This window comes from Eubalaena glacialis, chromosome 5 (assembly GCF_028564815.1).
Source record: "Eubalaena glacialis isolate mEubGla1 chromosome 5, mEubGla1.1.hap2.+ XY, whole genome shotgun sequence".
Taxonomy (NCBI): domain Eukaryota; kingdom Metazoa; phylum Chordata; class Mammalia; order Artiodactyla; family Balaenidae; genus Eubalaena; species Eubalaena glacialis.
Window position 1 is genome coordinate 113707070 of NC_083720.1, and position 25321 is coordinate 113732390.

Sequence of the window (25321 nt, forward strand, 5' to 3'; positions counted from 1 at the left end):
TCTGTAGAATGAGGATCTCAGAGGGTTAAAAAGGATAAAATCAGATAACTACACCAAGTGCTTAGAATAGTGAATGGCACCTAGGAAGCACTCAGTAGATGTGAGCTATTATCATTACTATTTTCAGGTAAAAGGGGACACAATCAAATATATGCTTCAGAAAGTTAATTATGGTGCCAGAGTATAGGGCAGTCTGGATAGAAGAGACTCTACAAACCCTGGGATAGGATTCTTTCATGCTCCACAGCTCACAGGAACCACAAGTGCTTGTAGAATTTTATTCATTCTTTAGGAAATTGGTCACTATTGATTTCTAATAAAAAAAGGTACAGTTAACACTGGATGACATAAACTTAAGGAGAAAATTACACAAAACACTAAAAATCTTAAGGAAAACGACTTACCGTCTCAAAAAATATTTCCATCATGCGGGCTCTCTTTTCCTCTGCACTTAGTCCTTTTTTCTTCGACTAAAGCACAAAAGTTAAAAAGTAAACAGTGCAATTAAAAAAAAAACCAAAAACAATGCTTTTTAAGACAACTTGGTTCAAAACATTATCAGAAATAATGCATGGTCTCATCTGAGACCAAGAGGTTTAATAACTCTCAGAGCGAGGCCTCAAGACGGATTTTAACAACTCTACTACTTTATGCCAAGCCTTGTGGTAGGTGTTGCCAGTATAATAATAAGAACTGTGACTGAGACAGTGCCTGGCATTTTGTAGAAGTTCAATATTTATCAAATGATCCAATAAGTCACTGTATTTACCTTCAAAAGACTTAATCTCTCAAGGAAAATAAATAGACATAACTACTTATAATTAATGAACAGGTACATGTACAAATTGCTACCCAGGAAAGAATAAATTAATTCCACCCTGGAAAGGGAGGAGGGTTAGCTAGGAAGGCTAGAGAGGAACAGGATTTTGGCAAGTTGAGAAATGGTGAGAAGGGTGTCCTGGACAGATCACACACAGGCACAGTGTTACAGAAGTACATGGAATGCTCCAGAAAGACAAACACTCAGGGACGATTATTATACAAGTGCAGTGGCAGATGAGATGAGAAAGGTTGTCTGGGGCCAGATTATGGAAGGCTGACTGTCCAGCCAAAGAGAGCAGACTTTACTTCAGGCCACGAGGAGCTACTGAGCAATTTCTAAAGCAGGGAGTGACACGATAAGAGTTAGGTAGCATTGTGGAGGGCAGGCTGGAGGAAGGAAAACCATGTCCAAGTAGAAAATGAAAGCCTACTTCAGGTTATTATTATCCTGTCACTACCCTTTAGCTAACTTGAAATTAAGATCATTAAGATGTAACTGAGGGACTTACCCGGTGGTCCAGTGGTAAATAATCTGCCTTCCAATGCCAGGGATGCAGGTTCGATCCCTGGTCAGGGAACTAAGATCCCACATGCCGCGGGGCAACTAAGCCCGCGCACCACAACTACTGAGCTCGTGTGCCTCAACGAGAGAGACTGCGTGCCGCAAACTACAGAGCCCATGTGTTCTGGAGCCTGCGTGCCACAACTAGAGAGAGAAAACCCGCAGGCCACAATGAAGAGCCCATGCACCGCAATGAAATAGATCTCGCGTGCCGCAACTAAGACCCAACGCAGCCAAAAAAATAAAGAAAATAAACAATAAAATTAAATAAATAAATATTTAAAAAAAAATGTAACTGAAATGTATTTTAATAATAAATTTTACCATATATTTTATATAGGGTATATACCTAGAGCTAAAGCCTGAATTTTCAAAACGCCAAACTTCCTCAATGCAAATATTCACAGAAAATAACAAAAGAGAAGGAGAACCATAATCTCTAGTACTCTCATGGAGGCTTCCACACTAATGTTTCTGAAGTAATCTGCATCTTTCTTAAAAATTGCATGGGATTATAGAGGAACATAAATTGTTTAGTAAGAACTTTAAAATACTTTATACCACGTAAAAAGCAGACATAAATAAACCAACAATAATAAACCTATCCAACCATAAACTCCATCAGAAATGAGAGCCTACACTAGACAGGGAAAGGAATTTGGAATTGCCATTCTGAACGCATTCCAGAGTACATGGTCTAGAAACCCATTAACCCCTTTACACAGCAAATTATCCAATGTTCCTTGATGAGTTGCACAGGTAAAATAAGTAGCCTCAAAGTTTAACTTTTTCTCTTTTCCCTCTGTCCACAATTTTAAATACTGCAGTTCCCCAGGGTTCTTTCTCTACTGATCCCCTCTCTCCTCACACCTTTTCTTTGATCTCACCTGCTTTCATGGTTTTAACAAACACCTATGCTGAGAACTCAAATCTTTATATCATTGGATTAAGTGGGCGCCTGAGCTCCAATCTCACGTACTTACTTGTCTGCTGAATAGACGTCAAACTCAGGAGGTCTAAACTGACCTCTCCTCTCCCACATCTACTCCCCAAACCTGCTGTTCTGGATCTTGAGTTCAGTTAGATTCTACCTTGTTACCCGAGCCAGAGGCCTGGCAGTCACCCTAGGTTCTTTCATCTCTCTTACTCCACATCCAACCAATCACCAAGTTCTGCCAATTTCAGAGCTTAACTGTTTCTCAAATCGATCCTGTCTGCTCCATCCCTACTACCTCTACCTTAGTTCAGGCCTTCATTATCTGTTCCCTACTACATACCTGCAGTCTGCTAACCATGCTTTGTCTCACCCTCCAGCCACATTCCACGCTGACAAAAAGCAAACCTCTCCTTTGCCATGCCTACCCATGCCTCTCCCTTGCTTAAAACTCTTCAGTGGCTCTCAACCATCCAGAAGTATCCAATCACGCTAGAATGACATATAAGGCCTTCTGCCACCTGACCCCAACCTATCTCTCACAGGTACCACTCCCCACCTCAAATTTACCATAACAACATGAAGAACTGAGCAATTTAAGCTGTAATACAAAAACTACTTGTAATTCTCCACTTGCAGCAGGCTCTTTCCCATTTCTGTGCCTTTTTAAAAATGTTGTTCTATCTAAAACACCTTCCTCTCATGCAAATCAAAACCGCAATGAGGACTTCTCTGGTGACCCAGTGGTTAAGAATCCGCCTGCCAATGCAGGCGACACGGGTTCAAGCCCTGGTCCGGGAAGATCCCACATGCTGCGGAGCAACTAAGCCCGTGCGCCACAACTACTGAGCCTGCGCTCTACAGCCCGTGAGCCACAACTACTGAGCCCGCACGCCACAACTACTGAGCCCTCGAGCCGCAACTAATGAAGCCCACACGCCTAGAGCCCGTGCTCTGCAACAAGAGAAGCCACCACAATAAGAAGCCCGCGCACCGCAATGAAGAGTAGCCCCCGCTCGCTGCAACTAGAGAAAGCCCACGTGCAGCAACAGAGACCCAACGCAGCCAAAAAAAAAAAAACCCCAAAAACAAACAAAACGAAACGAAACAAACAAACAAAAAAACCACAGTGAGATATCACGTCACACCTGTCAGAATGGCCATCATCAAAAAGACCACAAATAACAAATTGGTGACAATGTGGAGAAAAGGGAACCCTCGTACACTTTGGTGGGAATGTAAATTGGTGCAGCCACTGTGGAAAACAATGCAGAGCTTTCTCAAAAAATTAAAAATAGAACCACCATATAACCCAGCAATTCCACTCCTTTGTGTATATATCCCAAAGAAACAAAAACACTAATTCAAAAAGATACATGCACCCCAGTGTTCATAGTAGCATTATTTACATTTGCCAAGATATGGTAGCAACCTAAGTGTCCATCAACAGATGAATGGATAAAGAAAATGTGGTATATGTATAATACACATATACATATGTACTTATATACATATGTACATACACACACACACACACACACACACAAATGGATTTTTATGACTCAGTCATAAAAAAGTGAAATAAGTCAGAGAAAGACAAACACTGTATGATATCACTTATATGTGGAATCTAAAAAATACAACAAACTAGTAATAAAACAAAAAAGAAGCAAACTCACAGATATAGAGAACAAACTAGTGGTTACCAGTGGGGAGAAGGATGTGGGGAGGGGCAAAATAGGGGGGAGAAAAGGGTTATTATGGGATTATATGAAATCATATGTGTGAAACTTGAAAACTGTAAAGTACTATAGCATTTAAAGACTCTTTCATTCAATAAAACAAAGCAAAACAAAACAAAAAGAGTTCTTCAGAACATGAACTGCCTTTGCCTTCCCAGAGGTTAGTGCCAAGTTAGAAGAGCAGTTGTAAAGACCAGCCCTCAATTTCAGGACCATGTATCTAAAATTTGAGGCCGTTCAGACTCCCAAATCCCACAACACCCCTCTGCACTCCCATAAATACATTTCAGGGAGAACTGATAATAAGGAAGTCTGTGATAACCATTTATTGCCTTACTTGGAGAGATAAACCAGAGGAATCTCAGTTCTAAGAAACCATACACTACGAAGACACGTTCATTAAACCCAGGGTAGAGAGCTAGAGTTCAGTACTACGTTATTAGCCTCCCTTCACACTGGCTTCTGCAGTATCTGAATAAAGCAAGATATCCACACTCAGAAGGCCCATTCAGCTATTTCTCTAGTCCAGTTAGTCTCAAACTGCCATACACAGAGATTAGAATCATCTCAGGAGCTTTTAAAACTACTGATGCCCAGGCACATCCCATAAGAAATGAATCAGGATCTCTGAAATGGGGCCCCTTGGCCTCATATTTTAAAAATCTTGAGGTGCTTTAATTGTGCCCCAGGATTGAAAACACTGTTTCTCTCAGCCCAGAATCTGAAGGTTAAGTTAGGGGCACTGTGGGGCAATGAGAATCCCTTTAGGACTTTAATCTGTGGCTGCATCAGTGGAAAATAGAGCCAAAGCTTTAGAAAAGGCTCCTAACATTTTGTTATTATAAACTGCTCCCTGAGAGACCCTGGACTCCGCAAGAATCTGCCACGCAGAGGCAGGCAATGAGGAGAATCTAATGTCCTGAGGGCACACTGTTTTAGGAAAGCTCTTATCACTCAGCTCAACAGCTTATGAAAGTGACTCAAGAAATATGGATAAAAAAAAAAAAAGAAATATGGATGAGCTGTATCATCCGTTAACACTGATTTCAGGCTAATTTATTCATCAGTCTCCTTCACCACTACAAAGAGTTTTCATTACTAACCACCGTGGGAGAGTATCATGGCCAGAATAAAAGTAACTAATGTACAAGGATGCCATATTACTTCATATTTAGAAATTTCTCCAAAAAATCAACAAGGGCTCATGTAATACTTAGGATTAAAGAACATCTCCTCGTAGTATAAGTTAGAGATACACTCAAATTAGTAAGTAAGTGGGCTCAAAATTTGACTTGAGGACAATGAAGGAACCTTCTCCAACTAGGAGTTAAAGAAATCCTAAGTGGTCCAGTGGTTAGGACTCCGCGCTTCCACTGCAGGGGGCACGGGTTCGATCCCTGGTCGGGGAACTAAGTTCCCGCAAAAAAATTTCCTGAAGTCAGCCATGTTGATCACTAATACAATTTTGAAAAATTAAAAGTAGATGATAATTGCTGCTCTCAGAAGTGGCAGACCATACCACATTTCTCCAATTCCAAAAATATGCTTGGACTTATAACAACTGTTTACCCAGCAAGTGCAACCAAAATCGAAACAAACAGCTATTAATTCACAATCAGGAAAAAGAACAAAAGTTATCTTTGATCAACATAACACTAAACTTAGTTCTTAATAATACATGAAAAATAGGAAGTATGTCTCTTACAAAAAGTTTTATTCTAACTTGTTCCATGTTTCTCCATTACTAGCGGTAAACATCAGAAAAGAGTTAATAGCACATTAAACCATTTAGCATTAGAAGGTATGTAGGTGTAGAGAGATATTAGGTAAAAAGACAGAAACAAAAAAATTAATGCATATGGGCTGCATAGTACTCAGTAGTCCGTTCTATCAGGCCAGTAACTCTATAAAGGAGAAATATGGTATCACGGAACACTGGTACCAGATTTAAGTGTGGGCCTGTTTGGCTTCCTACACCATTTTATGCCCAGGTGGCTGGGTTGTTAGTTTAACCACAAAGAAACCGTTATCAGTTTTGATTACATCTGGACAAGTATCTTCAAATAAACATCGTACAACCTATATCCCCGTCCGCCACCAGCTTGGCAAAATAACGGCCACTTAATTAAGATATTAAAATCTTAGATCCACTTCATTAGACGTTGATTCTCTGCCAACAGAAGGGGGTGGGGGATGAAACTTTGAAGGTTTATGAAAATGATTTGATGAGCAGAAAGACATTAAATTCACAAAGAGAAAGAGACGATTTGGAATCTAACCAGGACTTAACCCATCAGGCTATGCAAGGAAGACGAAGTCGGTACGGTGCTTCCCTAATAAAGTGACTCCAGAAGCACAAAAGGGCAGCCCTGCCCTTCGTAAAAACCAACGCATTTTCACAGAAATCCTCCAACTGGCATAAAATGAAGATTTGTTAGGTCACTTTGGAAATTGTAAGCAATACTGAAATGTGCTCTAAATGCTACAACGCCCCAAACCACTCAATCTTCAAAGATCAAGCAAGCTCCTCGGGCCCCCGGAACCCCCCGGCGCTGCCCGCCGACACCCGTTCCCTGTTCTCCACCGGGGGCGGCGCCTTGGTGGCCGGAAGCGGGGAGCCTGGGCACCGCTTCTGAAGTGACTCGTGGCCTTGCTGACAGACTGCTGAGTTCGTGAGATACTCGGGGCACGTTCTCGAACGCCCGTAGTTAACCTGACCCGCCCGGGAGGGAGGCGGGGGGCACAAGGACGGGGATCCCAGCGCGGCGCCTCAGCCTAGGGGCTCAGGCGGCGGGAGCCGGAAAGCGCCGGGCGGCCGAGGCGTCGACCTGGCGGGGGAGCCGGCCTCTGCAGCCCGCCCGGGGGCCAACGCCGGGCCCGCGTGGCACGCAGCCGAGGGGCTCTGCAGCCGGGCCACTGTAGAGGAGGGGGACCAGGGAGCGCTCCCCTTGCTCTTACCATTGCGCGGGCGGCGCGTCTTCCGGCGGCGGGGCCTGAGCGCAGCGAGGGGTGGGGCCTGAGCGCAGCGAGGGGCGGGGCGGGCCCAGGCGGGTTTGATTTTGGCGCCGACACCGCCCCGGGGGCGGAGCAGCGAAGGGGAGGCGGGGAAGAGAGACCGGCTGTCGCCCAGACGGCGCGCAGCGACCCCTGGCGGCTCCGCGGAGCGGCCGGCCGGCCGGGGTGGGGCGAGGCCTGTCCTGGGGGCGGGGCCTGGTTGCCCGCCGGTCCGTCCTGGTCGATTCCAGATGCTGGCGAGCAGGATCTTCCAGCTGCTTCCGCCTCTTCGGTCCTGCGTGCTGACTGTGACTCCTTTTTTTTTTTTTTTTTTTTCAGAAAGTCGAGCCCTCGGCTTGACTTCTTTCTTCGCTCAGTGGAAACGCGGCCTAAGTTTGCCTTAAAAAACAGAGGCAGTTTGGCTGCTGGAGAAGGAAACGCTGCCTCCATCCATGCGGATTTGCCTGGTCTGGGGCGGACTTTCTTCCCTCTTGTAATTTTACGCCTCATCTTCTCTCCCACCGATATCCACTGCTTTTCCAGCTTTTAAAAATCCCTTTGTATGTCTGCCTTTGCTTTAGGTTTTTTGTTTGTTTTGTTTTCTTAATACAAGAGAATGAATTTCAAATCAAAACGGTCGAAAGTATGCTGCCTCATTACTTGATGGGGATTCAGATCAAAAACTCGGGTCCCTTTGCCTCAAGGTGCCAGAAAATTAACTCAGACTTTTCCGTTACTTTGAAGGTTATTGTACGTTACTTTGAACCATTTTAAAGTATAGTAATTCTACTAGGAAAAAAAGTGGCATCTAAAACGAATTATCTCCTGTTGCAGGGTAAGGGGTATATTAAATTAAACAAGAGTTCCATTTTGTTTTTCCTACAGTTCGATACAGTTCAATTGATGAGATGATTTTAAGAGAGTAAAAGGGTATCCATTTAGTAAGTGTTTTAATATTAGTACTAGCAAATGTATAATTAACACACCATACCCTAGATTTCTCATGTATTGCTTAAGATACAGCTGAAGTAGGTATGTCAGTAAAAAATTTTTTTTAATTAAAGTGATATTTAAGAAAAATATTAAGTTATTACTGATGCTATGTAGAGTTGTCAAAAACCATAAAAGTGGCATTTGTGGGAAGCCTTACCTTTATCTCCTCTCAGACTGCCATACTCATCTGCTCGTCAAGAACAGTTTTTCTTCACCTGGGTAACTCTTACCCATCCTTTCAATAGCTCAGGGGTAGCCTCCAGGAGTCTTTTTCTCTCTGCTTCCTCATGCCACCCCCCACAAGAAGAAAGGGTCTCTGTAGTTTTATCACAGCATCCCAGATTCATTTTGTAATTATTAACTTGGACAACTTCCCTATAATATCAAACTCATTTCTGTAGCAGAGACTAAGCCAACCATTTGGTATCATCAAGGCCTAGCACAGTGCCTGACACGTGATAAACACTCAATAAATGTGTATTAAATAAATGGACCAGGTTTTCAAGAATACCATCTTGTCATTTACTTAGGGATATCTAGATATGGTTTTCAGGTGAAAAAAAGAAAGGATATTTTACTTTGAAAAATCTTTACTTGCATCAAGTAGTGCTTTCGCATTTACTATTTTCACCAATAGAATTCTGAAATTATCTGATATGCCATTCAGATGTCTTGAGACGCTCCAAGTTTTGCAATATTATGGGGCAGGCAGATGTAGTATATGAGTTAAGTATGAAAGCAAATAAATATTTGTAGCATCATACATCTGGATCATGAATCCACAATTTAGCATTTGTTATAATGCCTAAATGGCATTTGTTTATTGAACAAATTCATGTTTTACAAAAACCTTAAGCACACATTAATTTCATTTTAAAAAATTTGAATATCTGCTGTTGGCCGAATATGTGAGGATGAAGCAGACAGGCCACACCCGTCAGCAGTTTATATTCCAGTCAGTGCTGCCCTTCCAACTGGGCAACTGGCCCTTGCCCTAGACCTTGCTCTGGGGCTACGTTGGCCCCGCTCCAGCCTCATCACTCCCCATATCCAAGGAGTCTGCAGGGCGAAAGGGACATGCCCATCTGTAACCCAGTACCTTCTTTCTAGACCAGGAACCCGGGAACCCGGTATCCTCTGCCTTAGTTTGAGTTCGTGGAATAACAAAGCCTGAGGCAAAGATGTGCTGATACAGGCATACTTTGTTTTATCATGTTTCACTTTACCGCACTTAGCAGCTATGGCGTTTTGTACGAATTGAAGGTTTGTGTCGAGCAAGTCTATCAGTGCCATTTTTCCAACAGCATTTGCTCATTTTGTGTCTCTGTGTCACATTCTGGTAATTCTTACAATATTTCAAACTTTTTCATCATTATTATATCTGTTATGGTGATCTGCGTTCAGTAATCTTTGATGTTACTATTGAAATTGTTTTGGGGCACCATGAACCATGCCCATATAAGACAGAGAACTGAATTGATACATGTTGTGTGTGTTCTGACTGCTCCACCGACCATCTGGCCATTTCCCTGTCTCTCTACTTCCCCTTGGGGCTCTCTATTCCCTGAGACAAAACAATGTTGAAGCTAGGCCAGTTAATAACCCTACAATGGCTTCTAAGTGTTCAAGTGAAAGGAAGAGTCACACATCTCTCACTTTAAATCAAAAGCTAGAAATGATTAAGCTTAGTGAGGAAGGCATGTCGAGAGCAGAGACAGGGTGAAAGCTAAGCTCTTTCACTGAACAGCCAAGTTGTAAATGCAAAGGAAAGTTCTTGAAGGAAATTAAAAGTGCTATTCCTGTGAACACATGAATGATAAGAAAGCGAAACAGCCTTATTGCTGATATGGAGGAAGTCTGAGTGGTCTGGATAGAAGATCAAAGCACCCACAACATTCCCTGAAGCCAAAGCCTAATCCAGAGCAAGGCCCTCACTCTCTTCAATTCCATGAAGGCTGAGAGAGGTGAGGAAGCTGCAGAAGAAAAGTTTGAAGCTAGCAGAGGTTGGTTCATGAGGTTTCAGGAAAGAAGTTGTTTCCATAAAAGTGCAAGGTGAAGCAGCATGTGCTGATGCAGAAGTTTCAGCAAGTTATCCAGAAGATCTAACTAAGATAATTAATGAAGGTGGCTTCACTAAACAAATAGATATTTAATGTAGACAAAACAGCCTTCTATTGGAAGATGCCATCTAGGACTTTCATAGCTAGAGAGGAGAAGTCAATGCCTGGCTTCAAAACTTCAAAGGACAGGCTGACTCTCTTATTGGGGCTAATGCAGCTGGTGACTTTAAGTCAAAGCCAATGCTCATTTAACATTCTGAAAATCCTAGGGCCCTTTAAAATTATGCTCAGTCTACTCTGACTCTGCTGTATAAATGGAACAAAGCCTGGATAACAGCACATCTGTTTGCAACATGCTTTACTGAATATTTTAAAGCCACTGTTGAGACCTACTGCTCAGAAAATAGATTCTTTTCAAGATATTACTGCTCATTGACAATGCACCCGGTCACCCAAGAACTCTGATGGAGATGTAGAATGAGATTAATGTTTTTATGCCTGCTAACACAACATCCATTCTGCAGCCCATGGAGCACGGAGTAATTTCTACTTTCAAGTTTTATTAAGAAATACATTTTGTAAGGCTCTAGTTGCCATAGGTAGTGATTTCTCTGATGTATCTGGGCAAAGTCAATTGAAAACCTTCTGGAAAGGATTTGCCATTCTAGATGCCACTAAGAGCATTTGTGGTTTATGGGAAGAGGTCAAAATATCAACATTAACAGGAGTTTGAGAGAGGTTGATTCCAACTCTCTTGTATGACTTTGAGGGGTTCAAGACTTCAACGGAGGAAGTAACTACAGATGTGGTGGAAATAGCAAGAGAACTAGAGTTTGATGTGGAACCTGAAGATGTGACCAAATTGCTGCAATCTCATGATAAAATTTGAACAAATGAGTAGTTGCTTCTTATGAATGAACAAAGGAAGTGGTTTCTTGAGATGGAATCTACTCCTGGTGAAGACGCTGTGAAGACTGTTCAAATGACAACAAAGGATTTGGAATATTACATAAACTCAGTTGACAAAGCAGCAGCAGGGTGTGAGAGGACTGACTCCAATTTTGAAAGAAGTTCTGTGTGGGTAAAATGCTATCAAACAGCACCACATGCTGCAGAGAAATCGTCCATGAAAGAAAGAGTCAATCGATGCATCAGACTTCGCTGTCTTATTTTAAGAAATGGCCACAGCAGCCCCAGCCTTCAGTGACCACCACCCTGATCAGTCAGCAGCCACCAACATGGAGGCAAGACCCTCCGACAGCAACAAGATTACAACTTGCTGAAGGCTCAGATGACGGTTAGCATTTTTTAGCAATAAAGTACTTTTAAATTAAGGTATGTACATTTTTTTAGACATAATTCTATCGTACACTTAATAGGCTACAGTATAGTGTAAACATAACTTTTATGGGCACTGACAAACCAAAAACTTCATGTGACTTTATTGCAATATCTCTGATGAATGCCTATAGTTTACGTGGGAGTGAGGAAGCAGCAAAGATGAGACAGGAGGGAGGAAAAGCCACTAAAGATGTGTGCCCTTCTCAGTTTGGGCATTTAAAAATCTTTACAAACCCATCTATTTTTGCCCAAGAGAATGGAAGTTTGTGGAAATCTCGAGAGAACACAGGAGACAAGACCTGATGACAGAACTTCACTGGAGAGGATGTTCTGAAGCTCCATGTGCCTCCCAGGCCCTTGGCTGCTTTCTGAGTTTCTAAACCCCCAGCATTCTTTCTGCTTAGAGCTGTGGTTCTTGCCACATCCATCCAATGAACTCTCTGCCAGCTGGGCCATGCCTGTCTAGACCAGGGCTAGGTGCTCAAGCCAAAGGCTACATGTGTAGGATGAACATAAGGCAGGCCACTTGCCTCTGAGGTGTCCAAAGTGGCGCTGGTCAGTGATAAATTGACCCAACTGGATCTTCTCTTGGGAATGATGAGTGCTAAGCACACATAGAGAGGGTTGGTCAGTGCGGTTGCAACTGTATCCCAAATGTCACTGAGCCATTATTACCATTTTCTGAGATTTCTGGTGTGCACCCCAGTCTTGGAATAGCAAACTCAGAATGACCACCACCAAGGAGAAGAGACATGTTCAACTGCCTGTGTTTCCCCTGAATTCTCAGGAATGCACCCCAAACTGAAGACAATCTTCTCATGGCCCTTCCTTGAAAATTCTGAAAAGCAGGACCTATAGGAGAACCTTCTTTATTAAGGAAGTAGGAAAAGAAAGTAACATCATTTGAAAGAGACAGAGAAAAGTCTACAGGGTAGAAAAAGAAGTAGGAGAATGAAAAACCAAGAGGAGAAAATTTCAAGGAAGAAATAGTAAACATTATTGACCTCTCAGTCACACCACATCTCCTGAGTTAGAAATGACAATACTACTATGTCATTTGTGCAGAGCATCAGTCTCAATGGGGGCAATATCAAAACTGGTTCCTGGGGGATGAAAAAATCTTGGATGGTTTGTGGTACAATGGTTTATGGGCCTCCAAAGGGCTGTAGCACATAAACAGATATAAAGTATACCTCCGGCATTAAAGCATCATGGGGTGGGGGCAAGGGGCGATTAGGGAAAAGGTGTCTAAAAAAAGCTCCTTAGGGGCTTCCCTGGTGGTGCAGTGGTTGAGAATCCACCTGCCAATGCAGGGGACATGGGTTCGAGCCCTGGTAGGGGAAGATCCCGCATGCCGCGGAGCAACTGGGCCCGTGAGCCACAACTACTGAGCCTGCGCGTCTGGAGCCTGTGCTCCTCAATAAGAGAGGCTGCAATAGTGAGAGGCCCGCGCACCGCGATGAAGAGTGGCCCCCGCTCGCCGCAACTAGAGAAAGCCCTCGCACAGAAACGAAGACCCAACGCAGCCAAAAATAAATAAATTAATTAAAAAAAAAAAAAAAAAAAAAGCTCCTTAGGGGGATGATAATGGGGGAAAAGGCTGAGAAACACTGGTGTAGCATGAGAATGTAATTTCTCATCCAAACTGGGACGCTCCTGAGAAAGAAAGACTGCTCTTTACAATATGCTGGGACAATATGCATAAAGCAGACTGTCCCCATCAATTATGTGATAACTTGGATTTTCCATCATGCTTTATTGACACTTCTTTTATGGCTCTTCTCTTAAATTGCTCTGTATTATAGGTACTGATGCTTTTTTAATCTTTCCATCTGGGATGTAAACTCCTTGAGAACAGGCACAGTAACTCTTTTTTGTAACCCTGCCTCATCTCTCATCATTTCTTCTTGAGCATTGTCTGGCCTTGCGATATTGAACTATCTGTTCTTTCCTGGACGACTCATGCTCTCTTGCCCTCTTTTAGCAAGCCTTGGCGATCCCCCCTAACACCACCTCTTTGCCTTCTCCCAGGGTGAGTTAACAGCTGCCAGCATCCCTGGTCCCACTCAGCAACCCCTGCCACCCTCCACTCCTGGCGGGGGGCTGGGCACAGACATGGGGCGAGTCTGAGTCATGGTGCGGGGCCTCAGGTATATGTGAGGGTCTGCACTCACCGGGCAAACATCCCTACACCCAAGGGAGTGTGACATTAAGTAGCAAATAAACACCACCACAGGTTGAAAGAGAGACCACAGAAGGAAGGAAAAAGCCTTTTTCATTCTTTTTATCACGAATTATGTAGCCAGCCCTGTATATGTTCATTTAAGTCTCATCCCAGTAGAATAAAGCTCCATGAGAACAGGGACTTTTTGCGGGGAAGGCGGGTGTTTACTGCTATTCCCTAGTAGCTAGAGCAGGACGCTAGATTCAGTAAATATTTGCAAATGAAGGTATATAAAAGCAGCTCGTGGTGTAATCACCTGGTCCGGTTCATCAACCATACTGTAAGCTCTTAGAGGTTACAGGCTTTATTATTCATCCTAACAGCCCTTACACATAGCCCAAAGCCTGGTATATACCACAGGTGCTCAGACATTTGTTCAAAGACTATGGCAGCAAAAAAAGAGGCAGCAAGGTGGGGCTGAGGATAGAATGTCACCTGCCCTTCCTGCCTCTTAACGTAGGCAATAACAAACTGCAGCTTTAATTAAACCCTTTGTCTGCTCTGGAAAGGGGTGCCTTCGGCTTTACATGAACCGAGTTCCTAAAAAGCAATCTGAGATATGCTAAAACCTGGCACAACTGCCTCACTCTCAATCTGACTCTAAAAACCTCCAAAGAGCCCACGATGGCAATGGTGCCTGCTTGGTTAAAAGAAAAAAATAAGTGAGGAATGGAATTAGGTGTCAATAATACTAATGTTCGCATTAACTAGTTAGCAGTGTCATGTTTGGTCTTTTTCTCATTTTTGTTTCAACTCTCCTTCCAAGACTTTCACCTCTTTCAGACTTTCAATCTGTTATGGAATTTTAATCCTCCCAAAACCAAAACAAAGAAATTTCTGTAGTGTCCCTCCACTTTTAACAAAGGCTATTCTAATTATGATAACTTTTAGTGTTCATTTCATCACACAAAATATAGATCACAGACTTAATGAAAAACCCAAAAGTGTTATAAATACATCAGGAAAAATGTTGTATGCCTATGTGTAAGCCAATGACTTGTTTACAATCAACTAAGAAGGACAAGAGTCCTTTACAAGAAAACAAACAAATAATCATCAAGTCCATACACCATTCAAGACTGAGAGCTTACTTATCCTCAAGACCTGTGGGGTGGGGGGATGGGAGGGAGTTCCCAACGAGGAGTAGAAAGATCCTGAGTTCACCTCTTCTCAAGGGCACACCAAAATCATAACTCTGTAAGTAGTAACCACTATCGATGAAAAGACTGAAACCTACTAGAAGAGCTCTTCTACAACAAAAGATATAAAGAAGGAACTGTGAGACAGGTAGAAGGGCCAGAGTTGTGATACAGTCAAGACCCTTACCCCTGGGTGGGTGACCTACACACAAAAGAATAGGTACAGTTGCAGAGGTTCTCCCAAAGGAGTGAGAGGTTCAAGCCCCAGGTTGGGCTTACCAGCCTAGGGGTCCTGCAAAAACCCCCAGAGTATTTGGCCTTGAAGGCCAGCAGGGTTTACTTCTGAGGGACCCAGAGGACTGAGGGAAATAGAAACTCCACTCTCAAAGGGGGCACACAAAATCTCACACACTCCAGGACCCTTGGAAGAAGCAGTAATTTGAAAGGAGCCTGGGTCAGACCCACCTGCTGATCTTGGAGAGCCTCCTGGAGAGGCAGGAGGCAGCTGGAGTTCACCCTGCAGACACAGACACTGGGGGCAGCCATTTTGGGGAGACTGTTCTACCACAAAGACAATGGTGCTGGCAAGCGCCATTCTGGAATCCTCCCTCTAGCTTATTAGTCTCAACACCCAGCCCCGCCACCACCCACCAGCCTGGAGGCACCAGTACTGGGACGACAAAGGCCAAGCAACTAACTGGCAGGGACACAGCCCCACCCACCAGCAGATAGGCAACCTTAAGAATCCCTGAGCAGGACTTCCCTGGTGGCACAGTGGTTAAGAATCCGCCGGCCAATGCAGGGGACACGGGTTCGAGCCCTGGTCCTCCGCCGGCCAATGCAGGGGACACGGGTTCGAGCCCTGGTCCGGGAAGATCCCACATGCCACGGAGCAACTAAGCCCGTGTGCCACAACTACTGAGCCTGCGCTCTAGAGCCCGTGTGCCACAAATACTGAGCCGCGTGCCACAACTACTGAGCCCATGTGCCACAACTACTGAAGCCCGCGTGCCTAGAGCCCATGCTCCACAACAAGAGAAGCCACCGCAATGAGAAGCCTGTGCTCCACAACAAAGAGTAGCCCCCGCTAGCCGCAACTACAGAAAGCCAGTGCACAGCAACGAAGACCCAACACAGCCAAAAATAAATAAATTAATTAATTAAATAACATTAAAAAAAAAAGTCAATGTATTTCCCAAAGGCAGTAGTAAATACTGAGTATCTTTAAAAAAAAAAAAAAAAAAAAAGAATCTCTGAGCCATCCCTGGACATGGCCTTGCCCACCAGAAGGCCCAGGACCCAGCACCACACACCAGTACACAGGCATTAGACATGGGATCCCCAGGGCCCTGCAGCCAGAGAACCCTAGGACCAAGCCTGCCCACCAGTAGGCAGACACCAGCCTCAGAATCTGCTGGGCTCTGGACCCACCCACCAGTAAGCCTCCTCTAGCCTTCAGACCAGCAACACCCACCAGAGGAGGGACACCAGCCCTGGGACAACTACAGCCCTGCAGCCTGCCATGACAGGACCCAGCCCTGCCCACCAGCAGGCCAACACAAGCTTTGGAATACCCCAGACCCCACAGCCAGTTGTGTCAAGAACTGGTCCCACCCACCAGTGGTCCAACACCAGCTCCAGGACCCCTGGGTCCTACAGCCAGACCCCAGGACCTGGCTCACCCACCAGTGATCAGGCACCAGCCCCAGAGTCTCCTGGGCCACGACTCTGTCCAACAGTGAGCCAGTGCTATCCCCAGGGCCCCCCAAGGTTCCAAAGCCAGCCACCTCATGACCCAGCCCCATCAACCAGTGGCTGGCAGCCTCCACACAAGGCAGGGCCTGGCAACCAACTGACCCAGGGCCAGCTACACCTACCAGACCACCCACAATAGTCAGCCCACCACAACAGAAGGACCCATGCAGCCCATGTAGGGGGCACCCCTAGAGCTTATAGCTCTGGTGACCAGAGGGGAGTGCGCTGCTGGGATGCATAGGACTTCTAGAAAAGGCCACTTCTCCAAGGTGTGGAAACGTAACCAACCTACCAGGTAGATAGAAATAAAAAAGGAAGTGAGTCAAAATGAGGCAACAGAAGACCATGTTCCAAATGAAGGAACAAGATAAAACCCTGGAGATAGGCAATCTACCCTAGAAAGAGTTCAAGCTAATGATAGCTAATGATCAAAGAACTGGAGGGAAGAATGGATGCACAGAATGAGAAGTTAGAAGTTTTTAACAAAGAGTTAGAAAATATACAGAACAACCAAACAGAGATGAAGAATACAATAACTGAAATTTTAAAATGCATTAGAAGGAATTAACAATAGACCAAATGATACAGAAGAATGGATCAGTGAGATGGAAGACAGAGTAGTGGATATCACTAAAGATGAATAGAAAAAAAGAATGGAAAGAAATGAGGACGGTTTAAGAGACTTCTGGGACAACATCAAGAGTACTAACATTCACATTATAGGGGTCCCAGAAGAAGAGAGGAAGGGGCAGAGAACATATTTGAAGACATAGTAGCTGAAAAATGCCCTAACTTGGGACAAGAAACAGACATCCAAGTCGAGGAAGCACAGAAAGTCCCAAATAGGATCAACCCAAAGAGGATCACACTAAGGCACTTTGTAATTAAAATGAAAAGATAAAGAGAGAATATTAAAAGCAACAAGGGAAAAGCAACAAGCTACATACAAGGGAACTCCCATAAGGCTATCAGCTGACTTTTCAGCAGAAACTCTGCAGGCCAGAAGGGAGTGGCACAATATATTTAAAGTGATGAAATGGAAAAACCTACTACCAAGAATAACTGCCAAGGCTCTCAATTCAGATTTGATGGAGAAATCAAAAGTTTTACCCACAAACAAAAGCTAAAAGAGTTCAGCACCACCAAACGAGCTTTATAAGAAATGTTAAAGAGACTTCTCTAAGCAAAAAAGGCCACAACTAGAAATATGAAGATTATGAAAGGAAAAAGCTCATTGGTAAAGACAAACATACAGTAAAGGTAGTAAATCAATGATGTACAAAGCTAGTAGGGTTAAAAGACAAAAGCAGTAAAATCATCTATATCCACATTACGCAGTTAAGGGTTACACGAAACAAATAGATGTAAAATATGATGTCAAAAACAGTAATCATGAGGGGAGGAGAGTAAAAGTGTAGAGTTGTTAAAATGTGTTTGAAATTAAGAGAGCAGCAACTTAAAATAATCATCTATCTATCTATTTATAGATTGCTATATATAAACCTCATGGTAACCACAAACCAAAAATCTATTATACATACACACACAAAAGAGAAAGGAATCCAAACTCTAAGTATAGTCATCAAATCTTAAGGGAAGAGAACAAAAGAAGAAGAAAGGAACAGAAAAGAACTACAAAAACATCCCCAAACCAATTAAAAAAATGGCAATAAGGATTTACATACATGTCAACAATTACTTTAAGTGTAAATGGACTAAATGCTCTAATCAAAAGACATAGAGTGGGGACTTCCCTGGTGGCACAGTGGTAAGAATCTACTTTCCAATGCAGGGGACGCGGGTTCAATCCCTGGTCAGGGAACTAGATCCCACATGCATGCCGCAACTAAGAGTTCGTATGCCACAACTAAGGAGCCCGTGAGCCACAACTAAGGAGCCTGCGAGCCACAACTAAGACCCGGTGCAACCAAAATAAATAAATTAAAAAAAAAAAGACATAGAGTGGTTGAATGGATACAAAAACAAGACCTGTATATATGCTGCGCACAAGAGACTCACTTCAGATCTAAAGACACACACAGATTGAAAGTGAGGGCATGGAAAAAGGTATTCCATGCAAATGTAGATCAAAAGCAAGCCAGAGTTGCATTACTAGTATCAGATAAAATGGACTTTAAAACAAAGACTGTTACAACAGACAAAGAAGGATTACATAATGATCAAGAGATCAATCCAAGAAGAAGATATAACAATTGTAAATATATATGCACCCAACATAGGACCACCTAAGTACATAAAGCATACAGACATTAGGGAGAAACTGACAGTAAATAATAGTAGGGGACTTTTAATATCCCACTTACATCAATGGGCAGATCATCCAGACAGAAAATAAATACGGAAATACTGGCCTTAAATAACACATTAGACCAGATGGGCTTAATAAACATAGAACATTCTATCCAAAAGCAACAGAATACATCTCCTTTTCAAATACACATGGAATATTCTCCAGGACCGATGACATGCTAGGCCACAAAACAAGGCTCTGTAAATTGAAGAATATTGAAATCATATCAAGCATCTTTTCTGACCACAATGCTATGAGACTAGAAACTACAAGAAAAAAACTGCAAAAACACAAACAGGTGGAGGCTAAACAATATGCTACTAAATGACCAACGGATCACTGAAAAAATCAAAGAAGAAATTAAAAAATACCTAGAGACAAATGAAAATGAAAACACAACAATCCAAAATCTATGGGATGCAACAAAAGCAGTTCTAAGAGGGAAGTTTATAGTATTACAAGACCAGGACCAGATGGGTTCACAGGAGAATTCCACCAGACATTTAGAGAAGAGTTAACGTCTATCCTTCTTAAACTATTCCAAAAAATTGCAGAGGGAGGAACACTTCTGAACTCATTTTACAAGACCAGCAGCACCCTGATACCAAAAGCAGACGAAGATATCACAAAAAAAGAAAATTACCAGCCAATATCACTGATGAACACAGATGCAAAAAACCTCAACAAAATATTCAATTCAAACTGAATTGAACAGTACATTAAATGGATCATATACCATGATCAAGTGGGATTTATCCCAGGGATTCAAGGATGTTTCAATGACAAAATTCAGCGTCCATTTATGATAAAAACTCTCAACAAAGTGGGTATAGGGGGATATACCTCAACATATTAAAGACTATATATAATAAGCCCACAGCTAACAGTATACTCAACATACTCCATGATGAAAAGCTGAAGGCATTTCTTCTAAGCTCAGGAAAAAGACAAGGATGCCCACGCTGATCACTTTTATTCAACATAGTATTGGAAGCCCTAGCCACAGTAATCAGGGGAGAAAAAGGAATAAAAGGAATCCAAATTGGAAAGAAGTAATTAAAACTGTCACTGTTTGCAGATGACATGATACTATACATAGAAAATCCTCAAGATGCCACCAAAATCTATTAGAACTGATTAATATTAGAACTAATAAATTAATTCAGTAAATTTACAGGGTACAAAATTAATATATAGAAATCTGTTGCATTTCTGTATGTCAACAACAAATTATCAGAAAGAGAAATTATGAAAACAATCCCATTAACTAAACTTTTTCTCCCTAGTATAAACAGTTTGGTTGAGGTATTGATATCTTCCACATGTTCTAGAACATACCTTCATTTATTCCTTCACTAAGAAAGAGAACAATAAATAGCTTAAATGTTTAAATAAATAAACATTCACCCTGGAAATGGAGAAAACTTTATTATGATGATTTGAGATTTTGTGCATGGTAAAGATATACACATGAATCTTGTTTCTCCTATGTTTCAAGACAGAATTAATTTAAAGATTTATTGTAGACTAAAGCATCCAAAATACTGTGGTACGTAGGTAGCTATGAACATACAAACACTTTGATGCACAGCGTTCATTCTTTTCTTCAAATAGGCAGTCAGCATTTTGATTCATGAAAGAACAAATGATGAGAATATATCAGTATCAATGTCAGAGAGCGCAAGACTTAGTGTTCTATACACAAAACATATGAAACAGACCTATAAAGTTGGAATGTACAAAATTTAAAAAGAAAAAAAAGCAAGTGAAAACCCCTCATACTCATATATAGGATTGAAAGGCTATAGAATTGAGAATGATATAAAGAATTCTAAGAATACACTCTGTTCATGACAGAACATTCCCATGTCATAAAGCAAAAACATTGAGTTTAAGGCTGTGTTGCTTTCAAAAGTTATTGGAAGTGCTGTACATTCATTGGAACAACATAGCCAATTTATTCATCTGTTTTAGAATATTAATAGCTTTCATACATTCTCCACAAACAGACCACACAATCACTGCCACACAATTCATCTTCAGAAAGTTTAAGATTAACATCATGATTTGTAGCTTACTGTCATTTAAAACAAAACAAAAAAATTATTTATTTATACCAAATTTTTGATGGGCACTTCGTTTCCTTTATGGCAATGCTAGATTCCTAGTTATCAAAAATATTAAAATAATTGTAAAGTTTAAAACCCTGCAACATTTACAGAATGCAACAGTATTACGACTTTTGATTTTAAGCAAAATTAGACAATGTTTGCAGCAAATAACTTCAATTTTATCCTACCTGGAAATGTCTTATTTTTAAATTATACTAAAAATATTACTCCTTTTTAAGAAGCTGGTGAATAGGGAGGATAAGATAGAGTCCAAATGTACATAAAGATTTTTCCCATCTGAAGTAATCTGCAGATTACCTGATGCTTATTTGCTATTTTCTCCAATTAACTCAATAGGTATTACCAAAGCATTTATGTGAACCCTTCAGTGTTAAGGATCCATAGACACTTGCTAGCGTACTGCTTTTCCAGTTAACTCTGTTAGGACATACCCTGTATATTTAGTAGTAGAATCAAGTGTGTTCTAGTTGCATGGACCTGTTAGTATTTATTTGTTTCAAATCTAGTCAAAGAGTAAATTATAAGAAGGAAACTTGGGGACTTTAGTTACTAGAGATTAAAGTTTGATCAAGATACTAAGAACCATTTTTTAAAAAATGGCTAACAGTCATAAAGGCTTTTTATTCATGTGTTTCTAGGTGGTGAAGTAACTCTCCACCCACCTCCCTGTGTCCAGCAGGGGAGGTCTGTGTCAGAGATACAGTTACTAATATCTATAAGCGGGGAGGGAATGCATTGTCACCTACCTTTACATTCTAACTGGCAACATTTTGCCATAAGTGCCCAGGGGAAATCTGAATGGGTAATTTTTCAGTGCTACTTATCATGAAAGTATGACAGGTTCTGTACACTTGACAAAGAGAAATCAAACAATAATGGTAGCCCAGAAAAAAAGTCACTTATTTTACTATCCTTCTCAGTTTACTAGAAACCATTTTTCAAAGAATGTGACAAAGTTTCATTTAAATCTTGTCTATTCGTATCTTATCAGCAGCACTTTTCCCCCTAAAATATGCTTACTAATACAGTAAATGCACATATGTATCCAAATTTGAAATGTTATCTATACTTTAACATATATGATTACACATATTTTGGGGAAAATATAGTGTTTCCTGGAGTGCCCATAGCATGTGTTTTAGTAACAGACAGTGGAACAGGTCTGAATCAAAGTATCTCTTCTTTCATTCCAGTTTCATTCCAATATTGACATGTAAAAAAATTAGCTTTGTATTCAATCTACTATCGAGATTTCCAGTCTCATATGGTATGATGGCTGGTTAATTTCTAAATTCACAAGTATAATTTAAATGTGCAAAAAAACCTCTTTAAGTAAACTAGTCTTAAGATCAATGGCCTATGACAGAATCTACATAGGAAGCCATTTTTACTTGTGAAAATAGACTGAAATTCTTTTAACCAATTTAAAAAGTTTCCTTTTAAACATTCCAGGAGTTATCAAGGGTCTAGCTTATCTTTTATGCAGAATGTTAATAAATGGTAAAATGAAATTCCCTCACTAGAGTGTAAGCTCCAAGGGGGCAGGGATTTTTGTCTGTTTTATCCATTACTTTATCCCCAGTGCCTAGAATAGCCTCTGGCACCCAGTAAGCGCTCATTAAATATGAATGTTTAAATTCAAAGACTTATTTCACTGACGTTAGGAAACAGTGTCTTAGTTTAACATTCTAAAAATGTTATTGATTTATATAACTTTATCACGGACAGCCTCAAATATTTTGAAAATTCTACCTAACTAAAAAAATACTAAACCTAAATGTAAATTTTCCTGAAAAAAATTTTTTTCAGAGGTTGATTTGGACATAATAAATTTGATAGATAATTGGAAGATTTCCCTTCTAAATTTAAAAAAGTCCTATATAAGAGAATGGCTGAATTATAAATTAATAAGCAAGAAACATCACATTCATATAGTTATACATGTGGGAAATGTTTTCTTATAGTACAGTTCTAAGGTGCTTTCAGTGAAAAAGGTCCCAAAGTCCTCCTTGAAAATGCCAAACATGACATCCTGTTTGGTAGAACTGAGTAGAAAATGAAACAGTGGAAATAGACCACATCTTATTTTACAGTATTAGATTGACTAAATTGTTCTCAACATTTTTCAAAATGCATTTATACTTAAAGTTAAATGTAACTCAAGTTCAACTTTTTTTTCTTTTGACCTGTTTTTTGTTTTGTTTTTGAAAGCACAGAAGGCCATTTTCTGACTAAAAGTCAGCCGATACAAGCGTTCCTGGAAAATGGCAAAAATTAAATCTGCTTTAGGGCTTGCTCTACTAGGACGGCTTTAAACTGTGCAGTAAGGAATGTGCTGAAGATGCTTCTGTCTTTCAGGGTGCTGCCTATTTCAATACACCGAAGATTCAGCTATATATATCTATATATGATACATTCTACCCTACCCTAATCATGTATATATAGTCCTTTAATGCCTCTACTAGTCATTAGACAATGATAAATAACCATAACATGCCCTTACCTGTAATGCTTTTGATATAACACAACTTTGGTAACACTTGTTTCTAAAAGGAAACCATTGATCAATCACATGCCTTTGGTTGACACCATCAGTCCTCCAAAGGGCTGTTTATGGCTCTCTGTCCTAGGATACTGGTGTCCTACTACATGTGCTGACATTTTGCAGGAGGTAAAGCTTTCGCATTCGTGAAGTGGAAGAGGAGAGACACATGTGAGAATGTGGCACAGAAAATGTGACTGACTTTTTCTTGATTACATTCCAGTGCATTAATCTGGAGTTAACGGGGCCGGTGTAATATGCTTTTCAAAGTATTAGGATTTCAGGATTCCCTGAAAATGAACTTTGTTTTTTGATACAAGGTGAGCAGGAGAGAGATGAAAAGAACACATGAAGAAGATCTTCGCTCTAACTCAGAAAGGATGGGAAATTTGCATTGATTTTTTTAAGTGCTAAACTCAAGACGCTTGCTAATCCCAGCTGGGAGGATTTTGCAAGACAGTTTCCGTTTTTCCCAAAGTAATTTATATGTAGCTACTGATAACCAAAAAAATGTCACAAGGGTAATACCTACTGTAAAAGTGAGGTTAGAAGATCCCCTGGGTCTTGTGACCGAGGTTAAATAAAGTATATAACTATAACCGATTTTGTTTTTGTTTTGTTTTTGGAAGCTCTGCGCTAAAGCTACCACTCACAGGATTAACAAATACCTTTACATATTCTAGTTGCTTTTTAATGTTTATTTGATTTGCAAAATTAGTTTAACTACATAAATCCCTGTCCTATAAGCCATAGTTCACAGGTGTAAAACTCTGCAGTTTTTATAGATTCAGTAGAAGAGATTTCTTTTTTTTTCAACCCTAAATGTGGATTATGGAAATCAGATATGCAGTTTTTAAGGAAATCGTTACATTCAGAAATAACCTTGGAAAGTTCACCGATGATTCCTTCTAGCATGAACAGTCTAGTATAATCTGGTCCTGCGTCGAGAAATCCATTCCAGTTTATAGTGTAAGATCTTTGTAAGGGGGTGTCCAGTTGCCCACTGTTACTGTAAGTACCGATACACCTTGAAACAGTGGTTTCCAGAGTCTGCAACCACCACGTGGCCGTCTGAAGTTAGGGCCAGGCCTTGGGGGCCATAGAGTGGGTCAGCAGATGTGTTAATGTAGGACAAAAACGATCCACTTCCATCAAAAACCTGTAAATATAAAGTCAGAGTGTAATAGGAAAAGTTACAGTAATACGATGAAATAGGGGTTAGAAAACCCTTGATGCTAATGTTTTTAATATAGAAGCACGTGTGCAACCCCCCAGGTTTGTTCAGGTCACTATCACAGAAAACCCCTCCCTCCACTTACCTTGCTCTCCCTCCCCTCACTCTCTATGCCACACAGTCACTGACAAGGAATGTACCATTGGCCATAGGATCTCACTTATACTCTTACAGTGGTCACATGTGAGGGGAATGGCCCTGGGTGCTGCCTGAAGAATAAATGATCCTTATTTCTCACTCTAAGCTTTCACTTTTTCCCTTTCCAGCCTCACATCCTTCTTTTATTCCCAATCATAAGAGAGAAAAATCAGCAACTAGACCACAGAAGAATGTCCTGAGTCACAATGTGCAACGAGAAAATATAAATTACTTTTTTCCTTTTCAGAAAAGAGTAAGTTATACGAACTCAATGGTTCAACATGTACATTTAGATAGAAAGTGGTCTTTTTTGGTCTGTAAGCTTCTGCTATGAGGAAATAAGAGGAACACTCCTCCTTCCCAGGCCCAGGCTGGTTTCTTTCAACCATTCTGGTTGG

At 41.3% G+C, this 25321-nt stretch overlaps 1 protein-coding gene across 10 annotated transcripts in view; it reads right to left on the minus strand.

The window, feature by feature from the left end:
• TRIM2 (tripartite motif containing 2) overlaps nt 1-25321 on the minus strand; it is a 223434-nt gene that overhangs the window by 71292 nt on the left and 126821 nt on the right. For 8 of the 10 annotated variants that reach the window (XM_061192508.1, XM_061192512.1, XM_061192507.1 and 5 more), the window contains one exon: nt 405-470. In XM_061192508.1, the coding sequence (XP_061048491.1) occupies nt 405-470 (66 nt within the window). Of the gene's footprint in view, nt 1-404; nt 471-21196; nt 24711-25321 lie in introns of those variants that run through there. The other 2 variants (XM_061192514.1, XM_061192511.1) reach the window with 1 other exon arrangement.